Here is a 16,756-nt window from a genome sequence, read left to right on the forward strand (position 1 = left end):
GGATGGATCTCTGTCATTTAGCTGACAGGTTTTACAGACCCTTCAATTAAACATCTTCTTAACATCTTCCACACTAATTTGGAACCCCAGGGTGAACTTCTGCAACAGTGACCAAGCAAGATCATTCCAGCTGCTATGACATCTCAAGTGCCCCACCCAGAAATACGAATTAAAAAATCAGGCCAACAACTCTGTTTGTTAAGAGCAAGGCTTTCCTTCACTGAAACTGAGCTTGCTGACAAGATTCTCTTCACACCTGAATGCTGAAGAATGAGGAAATTTACCTCAAAAGCTGAAGGCAGGAATGACATACAAGTGGTAGCTGAATATGGAGAGCATCATCAAGAAGTGTGGAATGAACATGTCACTAAAAGCATCAGGGGACAGGCCAGTGGTATCTGGGGCATGCATAAATAAATATTTCCCATAAAAGATATCAATAGTCCAGACAGATGAGAAAAGTCTGCATGTAAAGAGTGCCATTTTAATAGTGTCCTATGGCTTCAAGAACAGTCAAATCCTGCTGTAGTTGTAATTTTCCTGCTAGACTTCCCCCTTCCCAAGAAATCATGCTCAAAGGAAGGTTATGCTGTCATCCAGCTGACCATGCCAAAAAATAAAAGCCATTCTACTTCTCACGATCCTACTAAGACAGGATTCTGTTCTTCAAGATCAAGTTTGAAGGGCTTGGTTTAATATACCAAAGCAACCATTGATGCACCATCCAAAAGAATATGGGAGTAAATATGCATGCCCAGAAAACAAGGGCTCTGAAAATGTATAACCTATGCTCAGCTCTTGGGAAAGAATTACAGAATCCAGAACTCTACTGTCAGTTGCTTCTTAATATCTAAACATATGGAATTGTCATCAAAACAGAATCTGGGTGACTCTCACCAGACTGCCAAGGTCTAAACCCAAAGCAGGTAAAGATCACAGCCTCAACTTTAAAAAAGGAAGTGATGAGGAAGCACAATATACAACTTGTCTGAGGATGAGTGGTTTGTAATTCTAAATCTTATGCGTCTTTGTGGTTTTCAGGTTTAGCTCCTCATGAACATTAATTCATTTTGCAGTGGGAAAGTCACAATATGGAGGTTCCAACTCTCTTAAAAACCACAGACCCACAAAGACTGCACAAGAAAATATCCATAAGGGCCCAAGGGATAAGAAAGACCATAATGCAGGAAATAAGATGAAAGATGAGAAAAATCAAATACTGTCAAACCAAGAGAACAAACACACAAAAAACCCTGAAGTCTTCTAGCTGGGTCATCCAATTCTAGAAACATGACTCCTTTCTTCTTCCCTACTGAAATTCAAATTATTGGCCATGTTCAACATGAGCGCACCAGGAAGAGAGAGAAATGGAAGAGATTTTCATCTGATTAAACATAGGAATGGGATGGAGATGTTAACACATGGGCTCTGTGGCTACTGAAGGTGAAATAGTGCAGATAGTTCCATCACCAAAGTAACAAAAATGGTATTAGGACAAACTCATGAATTTTCAAGGCAGACATGAAGAGAGGCCACTGCCTTAAAGGAAACTTTGCATTCTGCAAGAACCAACTTATCCATATTACGTCTGTGAAAAAATTGATTGGTTGGTAAGACTCTCAAACAGTTAATAGATGAAGCTTTCCAAATGGCCATAACAATGAAGTCATCTGGTTGGCTGTTAGGGATACATTCCATCTGGACAAGCTCACAGGACATGAGAGGAGATGCGCAGCAAAACACCAACCTTCTCGTCTTTGGGGGGGCGCCCTCGCTTCCGGGGGCTCTGCTCATATGTTCTCTTCAATGGGGATTTTGCTCCTCGCTCAGAGGAAACTGAGGACACTCTCTTTTTCACCTTCCCTCCAGACAACCCAGCTTTGTGTTTCTCCTCTCCCACTGACTGCTTGCCCCTCTCTTCACTGGAATTCCGCCGGTTCTTCTCTTCAGTCGAGTTATGAGAAGATGCCTGAGAGATTACAGAACAGAAGCGTGAGGAAAAGAAGGGGCATGCGCTGGCAGCGATTTTATTTTCCTCACACTGATAAAACTCAAGGGCGACATGTCATGTCAAATATCTGATGGCACTCCAGTACTCTGAATTCAGGTTTTAGCAGGTTCCAGCTAGTAGCTAGGAAAACAGACAAGGAGTGGGAAAGCACAGATGCACATGCAAAGACCCACTTGAGAAGAAAAAAATTATTCTAAATGAAGAATGTTTAAAAAAAGCATAACCCAACACTGTAAGTAGCTCAACTGAACATTTCGTTTCAGTTCACTATAAGTAAGTCAGAGACACCACAGGCAATCCACAAATAATCCTACTCACTGTTCCACAGCATAATTCTAAATAGGGAGCTTGCCTCCTACATGGCAATGAAGAAGAAAAGTAGCATAAAATCTCTACCATTCATTACTCACCTGGTCCTTGCCTTTGCCCTTCTTGAGAAATTCTTCCACAGCATCTACAGCTTGCTGGAACCTCTTGCCTTTGTTGATTTTGATCATTTCTTCTTTGTGGGCATGATAAGGCTTCAACTGCTCCACTTTAATCCAAGCACTAAGAAAGAAATCAGAATGAGATTTTCCAATCAAAAGCACATCAGTATTGTTTTGCGATATAACTGGTGCCCCTCTCAATCTGGCAAAAGCCTTCAAGATCTTGTTTTAACCCTCCCACCCCAGAATAAAGAAATACTTCCTACTCAGGCAAGATCAATTCAGACTCCATTAGGGACACTGACTTGTATAGAAGCAGCAAAGGATGGCACAGTAACCTACATACATGTCTGTTCTTTGCAATATTTCTACTGTGCTACTGACGTGTGAACAAACACCATTTGCCAATAAAATAAAATAAAAATAGCTATGTAGATTCTACAGCCAAATGCAAACTCCAAGATTCAGGGACAGAAAGCAATCCAAACAAACATATGCATGTTCAATGCATTCTAAGCCAAATAGCTCTTCCTTATAATCTATGCTTGGGGTCCAGTGCACAAGAGTCTTCCTCCCCACCTCCCCAATGTAAACCACTAAAGTCATTTTTGACTATCCTATATAAAACAGCTATACTGAATTACTTTTTTTTCAAACAGTGTGAGCTTTGTCTGCACTTTTCTGGTACAAATCAGTGACTATCCCTGCTTTTGCCAGAACTCTAGCCCTTTTGTTCTTGAATTACTTGATAGCTTAGTTCTTCCTCTAGGATGTGCAAAAATCATAACTGCATGATCCCTCGCTGAAAGAGAACACATCTGTCTTTAAGCGAACATAGATTTTACAGAATATATTGATTAACTCTTAAGCATTCACAATACTTCCTTTCTAAGTTACAAATCTAAAAGCAAAAACAAATAACCTAATTAGCATTTCCACATGTTCTACACCAATGGGACTCAAACTTTTTATCACTGGGACCCCTGCTTCACCATGGAAACCCACTAAGGACCTGGCACAAGTCACACTCTCTCAGCCTGAGAGGGAGGCAAGGACCCCCCCCCCCACAAAACAAATCTTGCCAACAAATGCCCATGATAGGGTCACCTTAGGCTTCCCATGTCAGAAACAACTTGATGGCACGCTTCAACAAAATACAGCAATGGGGAAACAATCTACAGGACACCAAAGCCCCCATATTTAACACTGGCTGTCATTTAAAGTTTCTGCACACTTCCATGGAAGACTGGTATATATCATAGGCCTTGAACCAACTGCATTGGCTCCAATTTGCTTCTGAGCACAATTCAAGGTTGTTTTTGAACTACAAAAAGCGGAACAGCTTCAGGCCAATACATATGGATGGATGGCTCTTGTGGTCTCTTCCAATTCTATGATTCTATAATTTTGAGACTCTCAAGATTAGGTAACATTTTCATTTAATAAACCTACATGATTCCTCCGCCCTGATCATAAGTTGGTTCTGCTTTCTGGCTTAACATTCATGCCCCAGGTGGTTGCTACAGACATCAATCAAAGTATTTTGGAGTCACAAACAGACTATATTGCCATGTGGGAATGTTTTAACTTTATGGTCAAGACTGTAAATAAACATTGATCACATAGAGGTCTGCACTAGTAACTCTCGTCTTATTTTCTTTATTGTTTACTGATCTGATTTAGTTCCACCCTGCTTCATAAGAATTTGGGATAGATATCAATCTACTTTGACAGTGTTGAGTATATGCATCAGAATCCTATAGACACAGGATACTGCATCTAAGAGTGAAATGAAAAAAGGAAGGCAGAAACACCTTGCTTATCATATAATGGCCATGTGCAGAAAAATATGTTACCACAGCTGTTTCCTTGGTTCACATAGTCAATAACTCATGCTAAGTCTGTAGACTCAATGCTGGTACAGCATTTGCAGCAAGTATTTTATTAGGGATAATAGATAACACTCACTTGTCTTATGCATAGAAAAATACTCCCCATATGCAGACAGCAGGCACCTTACAAATGCAACACAGAACCATGACATAAGATGGCATTATTTAGTAGAAAAATAAATGAAGGCTCTGCTGAAATGCCCCTCCCATTCTCAATGAAATTTGCAGGCAGAAAATGAGGATGAAAGAGAGAGAGAGAGAGAGAGAGAGAGAGAGAGAGAGACTGGCACACCACCGGATAGATAGCAGATGCTACTTAGTTTCCTGGCCATCTCCTGGGAATGATGTTACTCGATTATGTAGTGTTGGTCCAGGAGTATGCCTGGAAAATTAATACAATAACTTCCCAGAGGACCAAAGGCTGATGATTTATACAGCAGTGCTAAACAACAATGAACTAGGAAGTCAGGGTTGGAGCATGTTTAAATCCAGTATCCATTTCTAGCCAACCTCAAAGTCTTGAGTAGTAACTCAAAGAGGTGATATGGGGGGTGGAATGGCCAAAATTTAGGGCTTAAATTATGAATGACCACATTCCTTGCCACCTAAAATAAAAGCACGTGAAATCCCCAGATAATGTCGTGCCTTTTTCTTTCTACAGTGGAAGGGGAGAAGAAGAGCTTGAACCATATTATCCACCACTCATTGGACAGAAATCATTCAGTAAAAAAATGATTCGTTAATCCTCCAGGCCTCCTTTACCAAATAATAGGATTTTGCCAAGCCCAAATCTAAATACACACCAAACTCCATTCCTGTGGCACTGCTGACCTTTCCATCTGCAATCTGTTCACTAATCTACGTTGGGGCTAAACAATGTTCCAGACAGTCAATCCACTTTTCAAAAGCTACCCTTGTTAATAAAAGCATAATGCATTTCCCAGCGGAGAAGGCTAGTTCTTAAACGTCAAAGAAAGCAGGACTGTATAATGAAGAAGCTACGGAGGGCATTTTAAAAAACATTTTGTGATGGACAAGTTTTTGAGAGGCTACCCAAGTTTTATATAAGATGCATTATAAACCTTATCAAGCTGTTTTACAGCATGAGACTAGTGGCTCAATAACAAAATCACTATATGGGTAATGCTAACCTTGTAAGGAAGAGAAATGAGCAGCTAAAGCAGACAGACAGACTGAGAGTGAGATTGGCTTGTCTATCTAGGAAGTTCTGCCCAGATAACAAACCTGAACTGAATTCTGCCCAAAGCACAGCTATGCTTCACAACTCCTAACTGCACTAACTTTCTATTATATGCCCTAATTGGTAGCAGATGTCAGTTTCAGGCAGGGGGGCATCCCTAGTAATCTAATAAAATCCTTTACTTGCGGATACTGGTGTTCTGAAGCTTGTTCACCCATTTTGTAGAGATGTATGGACCAGGAGCTAGAAATTAGTTTGGTTCTTTTAAATATATTTAAACTCCTTCCCCATGTCACAAACTGCTTTGGAAATCCCTCCTCATGGCACTTAGGAAACATAATACTTGATAGCCTCTCCAGCATATCTATGTTACTAGCACAAGAATGGATTTTATAGGTTGACTAGGAAGATAAAAGATAGTCAGGAAGTCCTGTCTTTGGTAGAAATGTGTGACTGTGGGGAGGGAGAGTGGCTTTGTGGTTTGGAAGGACTGAACTAGATACTTCTAGGTTCTTGTCAATTCTGCCACATTTCTTCCCATTTAACTGTAGTTCTTTGATGCTCACTGGAGCAATGTTCAGTGTGAAACTTAAGCTTTTAAACCAACATATTCTGAAGATAGGTTAGATATATACACTGGCCTGGTCTGGATGTTACAATTAGCCACAATTCCTTAGCATTCTGGCTCATGAGGAATGAGCAAGTATGCTACACTGCTCAAATGCATTTGCTTGCCTCCTTGTGCCAGTAAGAACATTTGAACAAACCAAAAAACTATCATTCATAATTTACTGAGCCACTATGGTTCAGTTTAAGGGTTCGAATCAATGCCGCCTGCAGATATTGTTGGACTGCAACTCCTACCATTCCTCACTGTTTGCTAGAGCTATCACAATTTGAAGCCCAACATCTGGAGAGCCACATGATTCCCACCCCAATTTAATGTGACATCTGAACCAAGATCCCCAGCATGCAGGAAGCCCAAGTCATAAATGAACACTATCTACTGACTTTGGTTGTCATAAGAACAACAGCTCAGGTATTCTGGTTCTGATGTACACTAAATCTGCATGCCCCAACTGAATGTTCACCAGATGTTTTCGATGGTGATTCTCACAGTTACAGAAAACTGGTCATGCTGGCCAAGGATAATGAAAGGTGTTTTTCAATGTACCTGGAGGGCACAAGGTGCATTAAACTTACAACATATGGTGGTGTTTTGATTTGAACTGCTGTTCCAAAGGGCAGGAAGAAAACGCACCAGCATTTTTTACCATTCCCAAGAAACTAGAATTCAAGCGTTTAGTGTTTACCATTATGACTGAACCATCCCACTGTCAAATTAACCACAATAAAGAGGGGGGGAAACCATGGTGTGTAATACATTCACTAAGAGACCCAACCCCCCAACGCCCCCAAGTGTGGATTATCTGGCATTTAAGCTTCTTCAGCCTTGTTACTAGCTGATAAGTTAATATTTCTTTTTCAAAACTCATGAAAATGCAGAATGCTAGGACAGTGCTTTTCCATAAAGGTTCTAAAGTTTAAAAATGGATTTTTCCTTGCAGGCAGAAAAGAAGTGGATACGTACTGGTCTTCAGTCCCAAAAAACTTCACAAAGAAGCACTTCTTCCCACGAGGCTTCTTTAGGTCCTTAGGCGGATTAACAATCTGTCAGGGGGGAAAAAACACAACACTTAAGGGATGATGAAGGCTGAATTTTGCACTAAACATTCTCACTGTAGTCTCCCCAAGGTCTTCTAATATGCTTTAATTAAAAATAATGGTAAAACAAAAGTTCATAGAAAACACCTTCCAACTAAACAAATACTTGCACTAGGACAAAAGACCTACACTCTGTAGGTGTAGATTTCTAGCTGCAGTGCTACTTTTAGTCCTCATTCTACCAAAAGTATGAGGCAGAATATATTTCACAGACTAACAAGCCTTCCCATACACAGGGTTTACTTACTCCATGCTGGAAGACATTTGTATAGACAAATGAAAAAAAAATTAATCTAGCCTTCAGTGGATCTTAGACTATTTGTCTGCCAGATTTTAGGAAATATCCTAAAGTCTTCCCCAACTCCTGTCAGCAAAGGAAATGAAGCTCTAGCATTTCTGCGTATGTATCAATATTTACACATTTTATCTGTTCAACTGTACAATGATCAGTAATTGTGCCAATCACTCTAAAATTGACCAAGCTTCACTGGTATTCCTATAAGTGTACAGGGAGAATAAGTATCATACCAAAATTATCAGGACAGATTGGAATTATCAGGATAACACATTTACATCAATAACAAGGCTACAAAAGCATAATGGATGGCCCTCGCCTATGAAGAGGTAAACCCAGCCATTTGTCCCAGCTGTCAGCCATTTCTCAGGTTTCTCCAAGACAGTGGAAGGGAACACCAGGCCTGTGCAGAAACTGCACTTCAGCAGTGTATTAAAGCTCCTACTGAAAGAGTAAGGAGAAGGAGTTCATTTTATGATTTCCCACTGAGTGTCTATGTCCTAAAATCAAGGTCATGGTTACTAAAATTACTTCACTCTTTTAAACACAGCACTGCTGTGAACAGTGACAGTGTCACTATAGGGGAACCAACTTACAGTGACTGATGGCACAGAAGCGTGTGTTTCTGGAACACCACAATAAAACAACAGGCCTGGGTCCACTTCTTGATCAGGAGATACAACTGACAGAAGGGCTACATGTCATGAGGGGGGCAATTTCTCTACTTTTAGGGTTCTTCCAAGCTACTTTAGGCTTAAGAGGCTTTTAAGAAGGAAATAAACCTAAGCACTTCATTCTTTGTTTCAAAAAAGGTGGCATGGGGGATATTTTGAATAAAACAATTAAGGTTAAGGCTGTGAAAAACTCCCCAAGAACCACTTGGAGTCCACAGACCACATTTTCCATATCCCTGTTATGTGCCTTTTTTTAACCATCAAAAGTCAACATTTTGGGACTTCTATTGGATATCACTCAGCTCTAATATATGAGAGGTGCAGAAACAAAGCACAATTAAACCAAAATTATGTTGTTGTTGTTGTTGTTGTTGTAGTAAAGTGCACTGTAATCCTGTACATTCATCTGAGGAAATTGTTTTCCTTTGGCTCTAATCCTATGCATAATGATTTGGGAGTAAGCCCTACTGATCTTAATGGGATTCTTCTCCTTGACAAATACAGAACCAAACCACATATAACACTTGAAGGTGGCGCCAAGACTAACTTATGGAAGGGGGAAAACCAGTTTTGCAGAAAGTAAGGTAATGATTAAGTAGCTGCACCCAGGGATACAATTCACTTCAAAACCCACCTAAATCTGCCTGGTTTTTCAGTGTAAAGGTAAGTTTGTTCCCCTGAGAAGAATGTCACAATAGAGCTTTACCTTGTGTTCTTGGAGAAAGATGGAATATGCATTTTAAAAATGAATAAAGTTATTTAAGTACACACTAGAATCTACTTAAAGACTCACCTTTCCTGGCCAAGGAGGATATCGGCCCAGCTTCCCCCTATGAAATAAAAACAGAAGTCAGACAGAGCAATCCAAAAACAGGAGCAATTCTAAAAGAAGAGCTACTTTGGCCTGTTACAGACTGCCAAAATAAAGCTGCTTTGGGTCTCTTTGGAGGTATGCTGTTTAAATGATGCATGCATCCTAAGAATCCGGAAGCTGCACCAAAGTTGCACTCCAGTGCTTAGGAATGGAGTGTGGCTTTGGCGCGACCTCCAGACTCGTAGGACCCATGCATCATTTAAACACCATACCTCCAAAGAGACCCGAAGTAGCTTTATTTTGGCAGTCTGTAACAGGCCTTAGTAAAGGATTTGCACCAATATTCCTCCTGAAATACCACAAAGTTCTGGAGCCCAAGCAGATTCTTATCTTCTTCATTGCAAACTGTTTCCAAAATGATAAGCAAACTTGCAAATGCGACTGACAAGGTACTCATTGAGACGCATTTGTACTATACCTTCACAATCATTCCTATATTGTGGTCTCAAAGCAATAATTTCAGAACAAACGCCACCATGTTTTGTAAAGCTTACTAGCCTGGTCACTAGGAGAAAATATCGATGTGCCACTGGCAACCATGTCTGTGGCTATTTACAGTTCTGGTGACAAGCTCCAAACAACAGGTGTGGGCAAAAAAACCCAAATAATTCACATAGCACCTTGGAAAACCTCTTTTACATTTCCCTACAAGTATTTAATCTGTTTCACCAGAAGCATGAATCTAGTAACTGTATTCCAGGGCCAGAAGCAGCAATGCCTTAAGTGTACTGATTTTCAAATTAAAATAGCATCTAATGAGGTAAACCTATTGTTCCACAACTGCATCTGTGTAATCCTAGATCTAAGGAATGATTCACTTAGGACAGTCCCCTACTGATTTTTATCTTACGATCAACGCATGCCCCACCAAATTTTCATTGCTAAACTGCCTCCTCACAAAAAAGAGGAAAGAGAGAATATGACTTTATGGTTTTACGTTTGATTTCGCATAAGAGTTTCCTTCATGATTCCTCCATACAGTATATGATCTTACATAAGATGATTTTACATAAGATTTTACATACTTCGTGTATTAGCCTCCTAGAGTTTGGAACAGAAATGGTCTGAAGATGCTAAAGACAATTTGAGTCCCAATATGGGAAGATACAGAACGAACGGTGCAAAATGCACGTCTTGTTGACATTAACCTTGCCTTTCACAGTTCATTTAATACACCTCCTAAAACTCTGACACTGGATCTTTCACTTCAGAAGTATGTCCCAAAATATTCTGCATTTAGCCTACTCTCTTGTCCTTTGCTGAGCGTAGTATTTGCTGGATTTTCTTGGTCGGTTTATAAACCATTTGGAGGTTGTGCTTCCTCACCATTTTGCCTATTCTGTCTGTGACTCCTTTGATGTATGGTAGAAATACCTTCCCTTTGGGTGGTTGCTTGTCTTCACTCCTCTGGGTTTTTCTGGGCCTGGCAGCCCTTCTGATGTCTGAGCTGAAATAACCATTTGCCTGTAGAGCCTGGTTTAGATGCTTCGATTCATCCTCCAAGAAGTGGGGTTCGCAGATGCGTTTTGCTCGGTCTATCAGTGTTTTGACAGTGCTTCTTTTTTGTCCTGGGTGATGGTTGGAGTTCTTGTTCAGGTATCTGTCTGTATGTGTGGGTTTTCTGTATACTGTGTGGCCCAAATGTTGGTTCAGTTTGCGGATGACAAGGACATCCAAGAGTGGCAGTGTTCCTTCCTTTTCTTTTTCCATAGTGAATTGGATGTTAGGGTGGATGTTGTTTAGATGGTTCAGGAACACGGCCAGATCTTCTTCTCCGTGGCTCAAATAGTGAAAGTGTCATCCACATATCGGAACCAAGTTGTGGGCTTTTTCGGTGCTGTTTCCAGGGCTTGCTTTTCAAAGTGTTCCATGTAAAAGTTTGCTATCACAGGGCTTGGAGGGCTTCCCATTACTACCCCATCTCTCTGCTCATAGAATCCAACACAAAAGAATTTGCAATCCTTGACTAACACCTTCCTAGCTCAATTTAGATTAAGCCTACATAGGTATGCCATTCTACCAAGATCAACCAACACCGTCTGTCACCATGACACCCCTGGGTTGCCTTTACAAAACAAGTGTTGCAGTTTAATTTGGGCTCAGACCACCTGACATTAGAAACTACAGAAAACATTATATACTATAGACACAAGGTTGGATCCCTAGTTTCCTTTCTGCAGATGGAAAGTCTTCCTCCATTTCTGGAAGGAACTGAAATCCAGCTAAGGTTCATGCTGCAGAAAGTATGTGTGCCTGCAGAGAAAATTCATCAATATCCCAGCAGCCCTGGGGCCCCAGGCTACTTCCAATAGGTCTTTCAAAGTTATCTTTCAAATTGACAGACTACTATATTATCCTGGCAGTTTCCACACCTGACTATTACATGGCAAGCTATGAAACTCATGATAAACAAAGGATCCCAGACCTAAAAATACTAGGATGAGAAAATATGAAAGATTTCAAATATTTAGGTGGCTAGGGTCCAAAACACACGGTGGAAATCATCCAGTTTTAGATACCTTTAGGGAATGCTAGGGAATCCTGGGAATTGAAGCCCATTGTGGCAGCAGAGCTCTCTGACAGAGAAGGCTAAATGTCTCACAAAACGACAGTTCCCAGAATAAGCTAGCATTGAGCCAGGGCAGTTAAAGCAGTCTCAAACTGGATTATTTCTGCAGTGTGTTTTGGACCAAAATCAAACTGAACAGATAGTCTGAAGCAAAAAGACTATACTGTACAAAAATTATGATAAACCGTCAATTACTGTGCGGATTCCCAATGCTATCAACAGGTATTAGTTACCAAACATCCAGTATAAAGGGCTTGAAACCCAGAGTTAATAACTGAACTGGATGGCCTTAATGCCCTAGTCTAACTGGAACCAATTCTAACACTTCAGCAATATGTATTTTAGGACCAAAATGTATGAGACTGCTAACTGACCTTGGCTCAGCGCTTAGTTTTCAAAAGTGGAACAAATAAAGTCATTTATTGTCCAATAAACAGATGGAAGTCTTGCTGTACTTTGACTTTTTATTAAACTTTTTAAACCCACATGGACCCCATGAATGCCAAGTTAAGAAAGTAACCATAAACCCTCAGTTAGTTGACTATCGCAGGCACAGATCAAGCTTGTTTCACAAAGGAAAGCAAAACAAGAGCCAGTTTAGATTTGTAAGGTGTAGACACACTTGAATTGTGGTCCATGATGCCTAAGCACGCTTCAGATGTTGTTCTCAATCTTTGACCCTCCACACATTTTGAACTTTGACTTCCCAGAAGCCCTGATTATTTGCTTTACTGGCTGGGACTTCTGGGAGTTGAAGTCCAAAACATCAGGAAGGTAGAAGGTTGAGAATCAAATTCTCATTTGTATTTTGTCGTTGTTATTGTTGTATATTTTTTATTTTTAATTGCTTTATCTATATACATACATTGCTACTCTACTTTACTGACACGAGTAGCCATTACAGAACACTCTTCTTTAACCTGAAACCTCTTTACACACCTAACAAATATTGCTTGAAGTAAAGGGAAAAAGATTACCACAACAAACAGGCTTAGAAGGAAAGAACTGAGGACCAATATGAACACACACGAGCAACAACTAGCAAGTGGTTATTTGTGAAGGCAGAAACTCAGTGATGCTGCAGGACATGAGACCCTCCCCTCTCTTCTTGCTTCCCCAAGAGAGACAGAAAGAGAGAGAAATAGGCAGTCAGGGAAAGAAAGATATCGTGACAAGCAATCCACTCATTTGGACAGTGGCTTTCTCTAGTGTGATATTCCCACATTTAGAAAGCATCTTGCTAATTTATTAAAGAAACAACCCAAATCTAAATTGTCAAAGTCCATTGCTACATGTGAATTCCTACTTGAACTCAACATGTAGAAACCCATTATTGGGATGAGGAAGAAAGAAAATAGGTACATCTATTCATTTGAGATGTGGTCCTGGAGAAGAGTGCTGCGGATGCTGTGGAAGGCCAGAAAGGCAAAGAAATGAGTCCTAGAGCAGATTAAACCCAAAATCTCCCTGGATGTCAAGATGACAAAACTGAGGCTGTTGTACTCTGGACACATCATGGGAAGATGTGAATCATTAGAAAAAACAATAATGCTAGAAAAGGTGGAGGGAAGTAGAAAGAGGAGAAGGCCACATGCTAGAAGGATGGACTCTATTAAAGAGGTCATGGCAGGAGTCTTGGAGATGTCTCATCCACAGGGTTGCCATCGATTGATCGGCCTGAGGGCAGTTAACAAAAACAACTGGGGGGAAAAGGTATCACTTTGCATTTTCTTTGCTGTGCAAATTTAACAATTTCACACTGCTACCAGCAAGTTAAACATTAAATCTGGGAAATTTTCAGGTGATCACAACCAAGACTGTATAATCAGTTTATTTCTGTAGAATAAAACCACACACTTGGATCTTGTTTCAAGAACAACCAACTAAACAGAGTAAGAATTGTCACTGGAAATTCAAAATGAGAACAACCAGGGAAAACCGCAGAGCGCAAAGCAGGATCAGATGTGCTTAGTACATGTACAGGAGACGACGAAGGAATCCCAGGGATTGCCATGGCTCTCCCATGCGCCAGATAATGGCTGATGTCTTCCCTTCGTATTGGTCATTACACTGGCAATTCTTAGACGATCGTCCTACTTCACCTCTCAGTACTAACCCAGACAAGCAAATAAACTTGTTTGATTCCATTAATTGCTCAAGGTTTTCTAGAGCCTTACTACAGTTGAGCCTTGCCTTACACAGGGGATCCGTTCCGGACCCCCCCCCCCCCGCGTATGGCAAATTTTGCCTATGCTTGAGCCCCATTAAAATGAATGGGGTTCGTGCGTACAGCAGTGCGGTGATGCAGATGCACCATGGGCATGTGCCCCATTCATCTGAATGGGACGCACCACCCCCTGTGGCTTGAGTGCATACATATTACATGTATTTACATGTATTTACATGTATTTACACTGACCTTCAACAACCTCTTTTGTACTACAATCATTTAAGAACATTTAGCCTGACTCTGAGTAGCAAGAGCACAGAATTCCTATCTCTGAAGCGACTGCCTTAGTCACCTACCTCTCAAGGCTGCTGGCAAACAGGAACAAGAGTCTGTGAAGGTTGTTGGACTGAGGCAGCAATCCTATCCCTATCAGCAAACCTTATCTGAAAGAAAGCTCAATGGGATTTACTTCAGAGTAAACAAGTGTAATATTCAGATGGAAGACTTGCACCCAGGGTTAAAACCAGACTTCAGCTGTGGACTCCTGGGTGGCTTTTACCAAGTGCTACTCCACAACTCCAGATCCACAAAACAGGGTTCTTGACTGCACTCTTCTTTCTGATCAATGTTTAAATCCAAGGTATGAGAAATCTTTCCTCCTTATTTAGGTTGAATTTGTGTAAATCATCCATGGTTATTATTCCTGTTTCCTTTATGTGCAGGAACAACCTTGCCTTTCCACTTTCTTCCTTGACCTTCTTCAGCAAACTGGAAGGGATGAGTAAGAAGGAAAATAGGAACAAAATCTATTGAGATGTGGCGCTGGAGAAGAGTGCTGTGAAAGGCCAGAAAGATAGACAAATGGGCCCTAGAGCAGATCAAGGCAGAAATCTCCCTGGAAGCCAAGATGACAACACTGAGGCTGTTGTACTTCAGACACATCATGGGAAGACCTGAATCAGTGGAAAAACCAACAATGCTAGGAAAGGCGGAGAGAGGTAGAAAGAGAGGAAGGCTGCCTGCGAGATGGATGGACTCCATTGAGGAGATTGCGTCTCCAATGAATACCTCAAGACTACAACCCAGGCCCAGTTTCCAAGCCCCCTCGTCCCCAGACTTTCAACGGCTCACCTTCTACTCCCTCAAGGCCTGTTGTTGATACCAAGCCTGAGCCCCACTGCAAATGAAGACGCTCTCCATTATATGGCCCCTTATCCTCAAGCCCACCTGGGAGAAAAGTCATAGAATCATAGAGATGGAAGGGAGCCCAAGAAGGGCCCTGGTCCAGCCCAACCTCATTCTGCCATGCAGGAACTCTCCATCAAAGCATCCCCATTGACAGATGGCTATCCAACCTCTGTTTAAAGACCTCCACTACACTCCAAGGCAACTTATTCCGCTGTTGAACAGCCATTACTCTCAGGAAGGTCCTCCGGATGTTTAAGTGGGATCTCTTTTCCTGGGGCTTGCATCCATTGCTCTGTGGCCTGTTCTCTGGAGCAGCAGAAAACAAGCTCGCTCCCTCCTCAATATGGCATCCCTTCAAGTATTTAAACAGGGCTATGTATGGCCTCTTAGCCTTCTCTTCTCCAGGCTAAACACCCCCAGCTCCCAAAGCCTTGGCTTAGACACTGCCTTAGGCCAGTGGTCCCCAAATTGTGTCCTTTAAAAGATGTTAGACTTCAGCTCCCAGAAGCCTCAGCCGTGTTGGCCAAGAGTCTAGGATGACAGGATCTGAAGAGGGGGAATCCCTTCAAGGCCAGTTTGGGGGTCACTGCCTTGGATGATCCTTACTTCAATGCTTTCCATCTGAGAAGGGTGCTTTCCTGGTTGTGCTTTCCTTCCCATTCCTAGCCTCCTCCTGGTTTCTCCATGGCCCTCTCTGTCTCCTACAGACGAACAAGGTTATTATACCTTTGGAGGAGGAGGATGACGATGACGACGATGTGACTCTGAGGAAGGAGACTGAAGCCTGGGAAAGCTGCTGCTGCCAACGTCTTTCTATCGCTTCGCCTCAAAGGTGCTGCAAGGTCTCTCGACGTATCGATTTTGCCGACTATTCTTACCTTTGAGTTACTACTCCTACTACTACTATTACTACTACTAGCAACATGCCTGTGAGGAAGGAGGCTTCAGCCTGGGAAAGCTCCTGCTGCCATTTCTGACTTCCTTTCAGTCAACCCCGAAGGTTCCTTCGGCCGAGAGGGTTTCTGTGTCTCTGAGGCTCCAGGGCCGGGCTTCGTCCTCCCCAGCCTCCAAGGCACGCCGTTCCCGAGGGGAGTCCTGGGCCTGGCCTCCTCCTCCTCCTCCCTTTCCCTGGGGAGCGGAAGGCGGGGACTCTCCCTCCCTCCCTCCCTCCGAAGCCAGGCCCACCCCCGCCCGCCCGCCCGCCCGCCCGCCCGCCAGGCCTGCCTCCCCTCCGCCACTCACCAGACCAGGTCTCCCAGGCGGAGGCTGACAGGGACGGGCGCCGTAGGAGCAGCAGCAGCAGAGGCAGCCGAGGCCGCCATCTTCCTCACTCGGCCCTCGGCGTCGTCGTTGGACCACAACCGCCGCCACGCCCCACACCTCGACGGCGACGCTCTCCTCGCTCTCGCTCTCTCCTTCTCCTTCTCCCTCAGAGGCGCTCCCCGCCCACTGCCCTCCCTTCTCTTTTCCCCTCAGGATTGGATCGAGGAAGCCGACGGCGACCGGGGGCCAAACGGGTGAAGCTCGCCCGCTGATTGGCGGGGCCTCTCCACGTGACAAGGGACGCGGAGGCTTCGCGGTCTATGTCACTAACCCCCTCCTCCGCCTCTCTCAGTGTCACGTGACGCTAGCTCCACTGGCTCCTCCCTCTTGCTCCGTTCAGGGCTCCCCGCCTCCACTTTCCGCCAGTCCTTTTTTTTCCCCCGACGCTGATTGGCGGAGCCTCTCC

At 42.7% G+C, this 16,756-nt stretch overlaps 1 protein-coding gene across 11 annotated transcripts in view; it reads right to left on the minus strand.

The window, feature by feature from the left end:
* Positions 1-16,657, minus strand: part of GLYR1 (glyoxylate reductase 1 homolog) — a 36,153-nt gene extending 19,496 nt beyond the window's left edge. For 4 of the 11 annotated variants that reach the window (XM_089540937.1, XM_089540931.1, XM_089540936.1 and 1 more), the window contains exons 1-5: positions 16,270-16,656; positions 9,020-9,056; positions 7,124-7,203; positions 2,422-2,560; positions 1,748-1,969 (exon numbers count right to left, since the gene is read on the minus strand). In XM_089540937.1, coding sequence (XP_089397063.1) covers positions 1,748-1,969; positions 2,422-2,560; positions 7,124-7,203; positions 9,020-9,056; positions 16,270-16,349 — 558 coding nt within the window. In that variant the 5' untranslated portion in view covers positions 16,350-16,656. Of the gene's footprint in view, positions 1-1,747; positions 1,970-2,421; positions 2,561-7,123; positions 7,204-9,019; positions 9,057-16,269 lie in introns of all 11 variants that reach the window. The other 7 variants (XM_089540932.1, XM_089540933.1, XM_089540930.1 and 4 more) reach the window with 4 other exon arrangements.
* Positions 16,658-16,756: the final 99 nt, after the last annotated feature.

This window comes from Sceloporus occidentalis, unplaced genomic scaffold (assembly GCF_023333645.1).
Source record: "Sceloporus occidentalis isolate IW3139 unplaced genomic scaffold, rSceOcc1.0.p SCAF_10, whole genome shotgun sequence".
Taxonomy (NCBI): Eukaryota; Metazoa; Chordata; class Lepidosauria; order Squamata; family Phrynosomatidae; genus Sceloporus; species Sceloporus occidentalis.